Source organism: Stegastes partitus, unplaced genomic scaffold (assembly GCF_000690725.1).
Source record: "Stegastes partitus isolate 25-593 unplaced genomic scaffold, Stegastes_partitus-1.0.2 Scaffold458, whole genome shotgun sequence".
NCBI classification, from domain to species: domain Eukaryota; kingdom Metazoa; phylum Chordata; class Actinopteri; family Pomacentridae; genus Stegastes; species Stegastes partitus.
In genome coordinates this window covers 91,851-104,053 of record NW_007578189.1, presented here as the reverse complement: position 1 = coordinate 104,053, position 12,203 = coordinate 91,851, and the positions used below count along the sequence as shown (strand labels likewise).

At 40.7% G+C, this 12,203-nt stretch overlaps 1 protein-coding gene across 1 annotated transcript in view; it reads left to right on the top strand.

Annotated features, from left to right (window-relative positions):
• jph3b (junctophilin 3b) overlaps positions 1 to 12,203 on the top strand; it is a 76,219-nt gene that overhangs the window by 53,810 nt on the left and 10,206 nt on the right. Inside the window, exon 5 of the mRNA XM_008286519.1 lies at positions 4,194 to 5,161. Within this exon, the coding sequence (XP_008284741.1) occupies positions 4,194 to 5,161 (968 nt within the window). The remainder of the gene's footprint in view (positions 1 to 4,193; positions 5,162 to 12,203) is intronic.

Below are 12,203 nucleotides of genomic sequence, written 5' to 3'. Positions count from 1 at the left end.
TTAAAAGTTGTTAAATGTTCTTTGTCACATGGCCTCCTAACTTCTTATACAGTTGACTACAGCTGCTGACTCCTCTGAGACGGTTTATATAGGACCCATTTGATCCACTCATTAGACACAGCCAAAAACAGATCTGAAAAAGCTAATTGTTGACTTGAAAAAGTCAAGAAATTCTCCAGGAGCCACTTTAGAGTAGCTACAGATCTCAAAATCATCTGTGTAAACAGTTGTTTGTAAGTTCATGGTACAGTTGTTTTAACGCCACGGTCAGGAAGAAAAAGCAAACTATCACCTGCTGCTGAGAGACAATTGTTCAGGATGGTCAAGAGTCAACCAAGAATCACTAAAAAGCAGGTCTGCAATGAATTAAAAGATGCTGGAACACAGATGTCAGTGTCCACAGTCAAGTGTGTTTTACATCAACATGAGCTGAGAGGCTGCTGCGTAAGAAAGAAGCTCATCTTTTAAAAACATCACCTTAAAGCCTGACTGAAGTTTGCTGCTGATCACATGGACCTTCTGGAGGAAAGTTCTGTGGTCAGATTAAACAAAAATTCAGCTATTTGACCACAATGACCAGAAACATATTTGGAGGAGGGAAGGTGAGGCCTTTAACCCCAAGAAAACCAAACCTACCTTCAACCTTGGTGGTGGCAGCATCATGCTCTGGGGCTGTTCTGCTGTCAGTGAAACTGGAGCTTTACACAAAGTAAATGGAATAATGAGGAAGGAGGATTCCCTTCTTCAGGAAAACCTAAAATCATCAGCTATAAGGTTGAGTCTTGGACACAGTTGGGTGTTTCAACAAGACAATGACCCCAAACACACTTTGAAAGTGGTAAAGAAATGGTTGAATCAGTCTAGAATTAAGGTTTTAGATTGTTCTCCAAATCCGATTCCCAACTTAAACCCTATCAAGAACCTGTGGGCTGTGATAAAAGCCAGAAAAGCCACCAAATGTAGTTGAAATGCACCAATTCTGCCAAGAGGATGGTCAAAGATTCAACCAGAAGCTTGTGGATGGCTACCAGATGGGTCTAGTTGAGGTAGAAATGACCAAGAGACACTTAACCAAATGTTCGTATAGCTGTATTTTTATTTTTGACCCAGCAGAGTTTGTCACATTTCCAGGAAAACCTATAATAAATCTACAAAAGAACCAAAATGCACCATTGTTCTTGTGACAAAGACACGTGTGTTTCATAATAAAGAGTTATAGATGTGTACATGACGAGTATTTACAGGAGTATGTAAACTTTTGTCCACAACTGTATGAGCGCAGACATCCAACAACCCAGCTGAGCGTTCACATACTGTAAGGACACGTGAGCCAACACATGCATGAACAAAGGAAACACATACCCTTGGTTGTGTGTGTGTCTGTGCGTTGGTGGTAAAGGTCAGTGTCGGCCTCCCTGCAGCTTTGCGGTTCTGCCTCTGTCAGTCACACCTGTAGAGCACCGCAGGTATCCAACATGCTTCATGACTGTCCACTCCCACACACACGTACCTGACATGACAGCCATTGTTCTTTTGCCATCTATTCTGCTGTCTGTTTCCTCACACGGCTATAAAAAAAATATCAAATAAATAAAATAACTCCATGTTATTGTGAGAGCGTCTATGTCAACAAGCATCAGCGCTGACATGTTTGTTTTGATATCCCGGGCATCATCGTCCACCCCGCTGCTTCCTTCTCATCTGTTCACAGTTGAAGAGTAATGGACTGATTAGGAGGGAGGAGGTGGTCGGAGGAGGCGGAGCTTCTTCTTCACCAAGATAAATTAACAGTAATCCCATCCAAGTCCCTTTCAGACATCCTTTGCATTAATCTGACAGCAACCGAACGTGTCTGAAAGCGAACCTTGCTCGCTTTTTGTTAAAGTTGTGACGACAATCTCACTGTTAACTCGGCAAAAGTCTGAACCTGCACTAACAGAAAGACGTGCAGAGTTATGTGGAGACTTTTTCAACATTTCAGTCCCAATATTTCATCCCAAAACATCACCGTTTGCAGCCCAACTTATAAAACACCTTTTTTTTTTATTATTCACTTATTTCAAACTGAAATGTCGCATTAAGAAGACTCACCACTAATGAACGGAGTCTAGATTTTGACATTAACAGGAGCTAAAGTTTCGTTTCCAGCTGTTTGTTTGGGAGTCTTTCCTCTACATGTATGAAACACCTGCAGCATCAGACAGCAGCAGGATCCACATGAAGACACCTGCACACATCTGTTTATGTGGAACGATGGCTGCTACTTTATTAGTTACTTATATTTATAATATAAATGAGCCCTGACGTGGAGACAGGATGGATCAGGACTGTGGACTTTCCTTCACTTCAGACAAGTTTATCAGCTGCAGTTAAATTATACGTAACATAGAACCGTCCTCAGATTGAAGCATGTCAGGATATTTTTAGACTAAATTTTCAGTACTTACAAAATCATAAACAAACTATTTTTTTTGGCAGTTTGGTCGTCAGCTTATCTTTGTCTAGATCCAGTCTTTAGTTTATCACTCGACGTTCTGTTTGTTCTTGTGAGAGTGACAAGTATTGCACTCATACCCTGGCTTTCTATGTCAACGTGGTAGGTACGTCTTAACTAAGCTGTGAGGAAAATTAATGTAAATGTAATCTTATCTAGTATATAACAGTCTTCCTGAACCACACTATCTTTCCGCTATTGGGAGAAAAAAACGCTCTGGCTTGTTGGTATTTCTTTGAGCTATTCATGAAGGATTTGGGTTTGGTGTTCCATCAAAATATGTTAAATTCTGTTTGTAAAATGGGATAATGCACCAAAAAGAAGAAAAAGAAACTAGCAGGGCTGCAAAATGTAAACTTTTAGGTTGCTGCTCGGAGGTTCTTGTTGTTGTTTCCCGTAGCGTAGAAAACTATAACACACAGCTGAAGTTAAAGCCGCCTGAAATGAGCTAGCAAAGGTAGACTGAGGCCACGTTTACATGTAGGCGGGTATTTACTGAAACGGATCTACGGTTTCAAAATTAACATTGTTTATTATTCAATCTTTGTTTACACAAACAACACCACATCGTTAAGAGCTGCTACGAGCTGCCAAACCTGTAGGGGGCAGTGTAACGAGAAGCATAAAGCCATGCTAGCCAATCAGAATCCTGGAAAAAACACAACAACGAATGGTGTAAATTACTTCCTGTTACTTCAACGGTAATGGCGCGATGTCAACCCAAGTATATGGACATATTGGCACTGTTTTTACAACAGCAAAAATAAAACTGTAAACACGGCCGCACACATGTGACGCTGATCCTCCCGTCTACAAGCAAACGTAAAGACGGAGTTTTTCCAAATCTCCATTTTGGCCGGAGTTTTCAGAAATGATCGATGACTTGTGGCTTTGTTTACGTGTAAACCAAACGCATTGAAATTAGGGCTGGTCCGAATAGCAATTTCGGTCCCAATTAATGACGGATATCCCCAATATTCAGGGATGCAGCGCGGTGGTGGCGAGTGAGTATTTTTTCCGACGGTGGGCGGTGCATGCGTGTTGAGGCTCCGACGGGCCGGAGTGACCGTGATGCACAGGCCGCATATGACTACTAAGACCAGTTTCTGTGTTTGGGTTAGCGGTGACGGCTCCGGCGGCGGGGGTATTCGGAGATCAACTTTGATATCCTGATTCCAGCACAGCGAACAAATAGTCGGCTAGTCAGCTATTCGGGTCCAGCCCTAATTGAAATATCACCATTTTTGCTACGTGGAATCAGGGCCTTATACCCTCAGTCTACATCTGGGGAGTCAGACTACTAGTGTGCCGCCTTGTCAACATATCAATGAAGCCAATAAGCAGGTGGAACAATCAGCTACCACAGATCATCTACGTACATTTTCTGACATGCATGTCCTTCGACTTCTTCCATAATTTTAATCTGTTGAATTATTAACCTAAGTAGTTGGCTGATGGGTAATCATGAGCATCCCACGCTCTGACATCTCCGTCTTTACGCCTCAAAAATAAGGCACAAGGGAATTTGCTTTACTCATTCGGTTGCATTCAGATTAGCTGGAGGTGAATAGTCTCAGGGCAGACGGGAATCTGGGCTGTAAGGAACAATGTTGAGAAATCCAAAAGGGGCCATCCCACTTCTGAAAACAGCTTCCTCCTCCTGCTCCTCCTTAAAGTGCCTTCTTCCCGTCTCCTGCAGGTATGGAGGTGCAGCGTCCCAAGCGTCAGGTGTCCAGCGAGGTGGAGGGCGAAGGCTTGTCGAGCAGCGCCGGTACCGCCGACAGTCCGGACCTCTACGTGAAGAGCGGCGCCTCCGACGACCCCTCCATCGACGCCGCCACCCCCGACCTCAGCCCGCCTTCCTCCTCGCCGCCCCACACCCCGCCTCCCCCCGCCCGGCCCACCCAGCGCACCAAGAGCGCCCGATTCCACCGGCAGAGCGCCGTGGACCACGGGGACCGGGGGAAGGAAGGGGGAGATAGGGGCGAGAAAGGCGGGGGAGGAGGGCAGACGGAGATCCAGGTGTTGATGGAGGGAGGCAGCGGGGGAGGGGAGGGCGTTGGGAAGGGGGAGTACCCGAGGGCCAACAGCTGGAGCGAAGACAAGAGGAGGGGCGTGCTGTCGAAAGGTGGAGGCGGGGTCAGCGGCCGAGGGGCGGGCCGGACCAACGGACACAAACACAGCTCCTCCAATCACAAGTCGCGGGAGCACGGCTCGTCCAATCACAGACAGGCCAGAGGGGACAGGTGGACGGAGTCGTCCTCGTCCGCCTCGTGGACATCCGGGCACAGGGGCGTGCACGGCAGGGCGGGGCGGCTGCTGGAGCAGGACGAGGAGAAAATCAGCAACTACGAGATGGAGATGAAGCCTTTACAGCCCAGAGACTCCGCTACCCACAAGCCCCATGGGCACGGGGAGGAGAGGCACGCCCACGGAGAGGGGCGCTCGCACACCGTGCAGCGGCAGAGGCACAAGAACCGGGACGGGAGGGAGGCCAAGGAGGGCAGGGAGGCGGGGAAGGACTCGGGGCACAAGCTGGACAGACCGGGGGAGAAGATGGATTCACGGCCTCTACGCCGAGACCTCACCCTCTCCCCCCCTCTGAAGTCCTCCCCCATCACGCCGGAGCAGCAGGACCACAGCCTGACGCTGAGCAAAGGCAACTCGGTAAGACTCCAGCACTGAAACACTAAAACACTGAAACACTGAAACAATCGACTCGCTCTGGAGGACGACGTCACAGCCGCACAAACACAATTTTAATGTTTTTTTTTATCAGTCTTTTTTTTTTTTTTTGACCGATTTCCCCTGTTTTGGTAAATTACAATAATATTATTTAGTCAACTCACACAAAAATATTATTAGTTTAAATGTTAACCATAAAAAATCTAAATTAAAAATTTAAAGAAATCCTCCCGGAACTGTAAATAATATCTAGAGTACAAATCTGAAGCTGCACAAGGAAGAATTCAAATGTTTTTTAATCCGATTACAATACAGTTATTATCTATTAAAATTCACACACACACACAAAAAGAATTTATATGTTAAATATAAAATAATCAGTCCAAAGCTGTAAATAATAATCCTAATAGAAAGATTAAAGCTGCACATGGGAAAATGTTTTTTTTTTTAATCAACTTTTACTGTTGCTTCAGAGATTTTTCCTGGTTTGTTAAATTACAGTTAATAATAAAAGTTACTCGTTAAATCACAGAAATAGACATCTTGTTTACATATTGTTATAATATTATTATTACTGTTATTTATTTTCATTGCTACTGATGATTTCCAAAGTAAAACTATTTCAGCTCTTTAAGTTCAGTTGGTTTTCAGGTGCAGTTAAACTTCACATTTGGTTGTTTATTAGTTAAAAGATTTAAATTCCTGCAGATTGTTTCTTCGCCTCCACACAGTGAAAGTTTTCTAAAGTGTTCTAACAGACGTTTATGGTGTATTTTTAATGTCAAACACTCAGAAGCAGCTGAACCCGATCAGTGATGTCATTTATGACGAAGCTTCATGCCGACTACCAATTTTGCTCTCAGAGCGTTTTTGGGACTTTCGGGGGCAAACAGCTGTGAAGGAGACCGGCAGAGTCAGCGTTTATTCTCAGTTTTCTAATTGGTTCTGGTCCAGTAATACACATAATAAGGCATCTTTACAAATGTCGTCTTATTTCTGCAGATCTGGCCGACGGTTCTGTTGGTTATTATAAAAAATAACGCACCTGTTTCAGGGCTGATATCTGCAAAGGTCCACGTTTAGCTCAATTTTTCACCATTTATAGGATAAAAATAAAGTTGGAAAAACGTGTTTCTGCATCACTGCATCTCCACAAATTAGCCTGATGGGAAAATCATTTATTTCGCCTTAATTTATATTAGTTATTACAATAACTAATATAAATGACGGCTTAATGAAAAGTGTTCTAGTCTGGAAATAGTGTGAAAAGAACACGATGTGCACCTACGATAAATATAAACCCACATGTAATCGTTAAATACTTCTGTCTACAACAATGAGCTGCTGCTTTAATCATAATTAACCTTTATTTAAACATTTAGGTGGAGGCTTCGTTTACAATACAGCCGAGCAAAGACACAATTAACAAACAGAACAGAGCTGAGATAAAGATGGCCGTAAATACAGATTCAAAACAACTTAAACAAGAGCAGAAGATGAAATAAAAAAAACAGCAACCCTGAATTGCAATAAGGATAAAAATAAAATAAAAGGTCCAGCTTTCGATCGCTCTGCAGGTTATTCAAGGTCGCAGCTGCACGGTGAGTAAAACTGGATTTCCCTGTTCAGGAGAAACAGCTGCAACGTAATCCAATCATCTGAGCGTGTTTGATAAGAGCCCACATTAAAATGGGGGAAAAAAACCAGAAAGGGCTTCATAAATAAATGGAACTCAGTGTCTGTTACACTTTACAGTGTTATATTATAATTATTACTGATGATGAATCACATCCAAGAGCTTAAGAGTCACAGCTGAGTCGTGCAGGAATCGTCCCCGTGATCCAGAACCGATAGAAAAGTTCCATCAATAGTTGTTTTTCTAGCGTGATTTGTTTCTGTCTCCATTCTTTGGGAAAAGCTTTCTATAAGATTTGGCGGCACAGATTTGCTCCCATAAGAGCATTAATGAGGTCCGGCGCTGATGTCGGGTAACGTGGGGTCGAGGTCGGGACCAGTCGAGCTCACGCACGCTAAAATGGTGAAATGATTTTGTAATGGGACTGAGTGTGTGCCCAAAAAAAATAAATCAAAAAATCCTTGTCAATGCCATTAAAAACTAACCAATAATACAGACTTTGTGCTCATACTACCAATACTTATTAGATCTTCTTATATATTTGTTTTTTCATTTTATCACACCACAATACTATAAAAGCAAGAAATAAGAAAAAAAAACCTCACACAAAAAAATGAAAATAAACCCAAAACCTTGTCAAAAAAACAAGTGGGACGAAGTCTAAAGCATTAACTTAATAACACCATTTCCTACTGTTTCATGTTTGCTTCAAACCTGATTCTTACAAACGTCTCAAGATTTCTTTAAACCTGCATTAAAGGTGAATTCTGTGATTCTAATTTCATACGTTTTATGTCAAATTCAGCGACTGTCTCCGTAGTAACACTGATGAAAACTTAATGCAATCTGGCGCTATTGTAATTTTTTGCATGTGTTTACTTTTGCACCATAAAACATTGCATATTGCTTGATTATTGCCAATTAATTTGAATTCATTTGAAACTGCTGACTCTAGAACAGAAGTCGGAACTTTCCTGTAATTTTATTATCAATGATGTTTAACTTCTGACAAAAGAAATAATGTGAACTCACAAATCACCACAGATTATTAGCCTACAGTGGGTAGCTATTGCTACAGCAAGCTAGGAAAGCATAGCATTATTAGCTTAGCATAAAGTCAGCAAGCTAACTAGTGCTGCAACAAGCTAATATGGCATAATGATGTGAACTTAACATAAAGTTAGCTAGCTCACTAGTGCTACAGTAAGCTGATGTAGCACAACATTGTTATTTTGGATAAAGTCTGCTAGGTAGCTAGTGCTACAATAAGCTAGCATAGCATAGCGTTATCAGCTAGCTAGCTAGTGCAACAGTAAGCTAATATAGTATAACAATGTAAACTTAACATAATGTCAGCTAGGCAGCTAATGCAACATTAAGCTTGTATAGGCTGGTGTTATTAGCTCAAGATAAAGTCAGTTAACGCACTAGTGCTACAGCAAGCTAATATAGCATAATGCTATTAGCTTAACATAGGGTCAGCTAGCTGGCTAGTGCTACAGCAAACTAATATAGTTTACTGTTGTAAGCTCAATATAAAGTCAGCTAGCTAGCTAGTGCTTCAGCATGCTAACATAGCACACTTTATTAGCTTAACATAAATTGAGCTAGCTATCTAGTGCTACAACATGCCAATATAGCATAACATTATTAGCTTAACATAAAATTAAGTAGTTAGCCTTTAGATAGATAATGGGGTTTTTTTGCTCCTGGTTAGCTATTATTTGTTTTATTAAATGCTTGTTTATATTTATTAATTTATCAGAAATTTAAGCTAAAATGTTTAAAATGATTGATGTTCATAGTGGAGCCTCAAAAGTTCTTCCTTTTACATTTTCACATGTTGCAGAAAACGAATTAGTAATTAGTTCTTCAAACTAAGTTCCCATATGACTCCTGTGACTGGTGCAGAAAACAGTACGTAGGCCTGTGTGCATGCTGGCTTTTTTATTTTTTTATTTTTTGTTAAACACAAATGTATTTAGTTCTTTCCAATATTACATCAAAACACCTTCAAAAACAAAAGAAAGATTTGTCAGACCAGGAAAATGAATTCAGTTTCATTTAAAGAAAACATTCACCAGCCCTGAGCTACCTGAACTACTAACATTAATTTGTATTTATGATCAATATTCACTCATATTTACTTTCCTTTTTGCTCTGTTTTGTGGGAGACGTGTCTCTTTGTTCAGCATCTATTTGCTGAAGTTGCTCTTTGGTGCTGCTCAGATAGTTCACAACCTGCAGAACTGAAATATTAAAGTTCCAAACACGGAGTTCAATCATTCCAGAGATCTGAGGTGAATCGTGGATCCATTTCACTTTACACCTGCTCGGCTGCTAGCATAGAACCGGTGACTATGGCAGCAGTTTGCAGTCGTGCAGGACGGCGTGGCGTCGGCCTGAGCATCAGCCTGGACAGCAGCTGCTCGGTGCGTTTGTCATATCTGTCATGTCGCTGCCACACATTGATTTCACTAAAAGGATTTGTTGCCCACTGTCATGAGGATACATCCCATCCCCAGTGACATAACACAATGTTATCCCACATATTAAGATAATCCAGCAGGAGAGGAGGCACGAGGTTTAACCTTGTGAAATAAAGAAAGATTTTTCTTTTTTTTTTTTTTTCTCGCAGAGGGATTACGCTGTTATAATATAATTTGTTGGCTGCGTCTTGACTGGAGCCGGTGGACGGCCTCCGCTAATCCCGGGGTTGTAATATGGTCGCGGCATTAGCTAATGAGAGTGAAAAAGCCACTCATCGTACGATTCTGAATCCTCGCACAAACTTTACTGTGAATGTGTGTTTGCAGCAGCAGCAGCAGCGATGTGACGCCTCGAGCCGAGACGATGCTGCTGCTGCTGCTGGAGTTCAGAGGCTGCTGCTGCTACCTGCCACCTGGAAGCATGAAGCCTTCGAATGCACGGATATATAGAGGCGGAGAGAGAACCCCAGCGGTCCTCTCTGCACCCTAGTAACAGCAGATTGGCAAACTGGCCCCTTCCTCACTTGAAGGCCCCCTATTGGTTAACCGGCGCTCTGTTGCTAGGGAACAGCGTATGCCTTGCTTCAGCGGCGGCCAATCGGTGGGCGTGTGTCGGTGACAGAGGGGGGGGGAGGAGGAGGAGGTGGTGAGGAGATGGAGGTGGTGTGTGTTTGTCTGTGTGTGTGTGTGTGTGTGTGTGTGTGTGTGTGTTGTGTGTTTGCAGCCGCAGAGAAGCAAGTGAGATTTGTGTAAGACAGGTTCACAGCACACACACAGATACTATCACACTCAGATAAATACACACAGCCGGCGCCATGGTAACAAACACCAGGGATGCTCCGACACACACACACACACACACACACACACACACACACGGGTCATCAGTCGATCAATAAATCAATCAATCAATTCAACTTTTGCACGCCCTTCCTGTATAGAAACCCGGCTGTTCCTCTTTAACTGCGCCCGCTATAGCATGAAAGCATCAAAAATAGCTTCGGTTTCCACTCGAACTCACAAACCGGTCGTCACGGAACACAAAAAACGAGCCTCAGCGAGTCCCGAAAGGTTCGTATTTACGCCGAGACGTGTCCCCGGACGGCCGAAGCCTCTCACGGCCCGACGGCAGCACCACGACAGAGACGTCTGACAAGTGAAAAAACACAAATAAATGTACAGATATGGAGCCGATGAGCAGATTCTGAGTTAAAGATGCATTAAAAATCCAGTCAAACCTGCTTCTTCATTAGTGCTCCGTGTCTTTAAGTTCTAGGAACAAGTTTAAGGCCACATTAATTCATACGTTTAGCTTCGGACACACCTTTAACCCTAAACTACACTGTAAAAAAAGAAATCCTTCAAAAAAAATAAAAAAAAATAAAAATCCAACAGTAAGGGCGACTAAAAAAAACTATTAATACTGTGATGTTCAAAAACTTTAAAATGATAAAAACAGCAGTCTCTATCTGTAAAATAATGATATTTTCCACTAGTTACAATCCAGTAAAACACTGTAAAGAAAAAATATAATTTGACAAAAATCCCCACATTTTTATAGATTTTTTTTTTTACTATGTGGAGAATATATAAACATTATCTACAGTTTTGGTTTGTGTTTTTTTTTGTTTTGTTTTTTTTTTTTACAGTCAACATGTAAACTAATATTTTCTTCTGTAGTTTTACAAAATATTGAAATATTAATCCATAGAAATATAACACAGCAGGTAAATCTAGAAAATGGAAAAATTTTGGTCTTTAATATTCATATTTTGTTTCCGTTTAACAGCAAATGTCTGTCAAAAGAGTGATTGTTTTCTGATTTAAAAAAGTAAAAATTGTGTAATTTTTTTAATAATCACATATCGTTAAAGAACAAATTACTTTTTGTAAAATATACAAGTTTTTGATGTGGACAGGATTTAGAGTTTTGATCTGATTTTTAGAATGAACATTAATATTGTTTTCTGTGATGTTCAGTAGGTTTTATCTGTTATTTAATTGAAATTTAACAATAAAAATGTAAAACGACAGTTAAAAATTAACTGTCTTTAATATACTTATTTTGTTTTCAAATAGCATCAGATATTTAATATTTATATAAATATTGTACATTATACATTAGTGATTTTTTTCTAAAAATACTGTAAAAAAATGTGTAATTTCACACAAATACAAATCTGCATTTTTATGTGGACATTATTTATTATTATTTGTTTTAGCCACTTTTTTTTTACAGTTGACATTTAAATTATTACGTTTTCTGTTATTTTATTAGTTATTAGTCTCTAATTTAACAGAAGAAGGAAAACCTGTGAAATAAGTATACTTTTTTTTTAATAAAAATTTTTTTTTCTATTTTATTTTTTACAGTGCAGATCTCCAGCCTGTATCTTCTTTAAAAAAAAACATTTTTCGAGGGTTTATTTAAGAGTCCTTCTTGTCTTATTGTACCTGAAATGTTTGTAGAATTTTCGTTGCTGCATCAAATGTGTAGAATTTTCGGAGCAGGATCGATAAATTGAGTTTCCAGAGTCCAGACGTTTGAACTGTTTCTGCTCCACTGAGCTGAAGATGAAAACTGAGCAGCACCTTCACCGGACTGCAGCTTTGACCACAACATACAGACGTTTACTTTATTTATTTAAAACCTGACAACACATTTAGAAATGATTTTTAATAGTACAATAAATGCAGACAAACCTAAACTCAACCTAACCTAAACCTTTGTGTATCTGCCTGGTGTGATGGAAAACGAGCTTTGAAATTTGACTTGCAGGTGCAACAAAAAACCCACGTACACCTGATTAATGCCATAAAATGACACTAAAAGGCCAAAACATGTGCAGAAAGACACACAAAATGTACCAGAAGTTTAGTTCTATTTATATACAGTCCA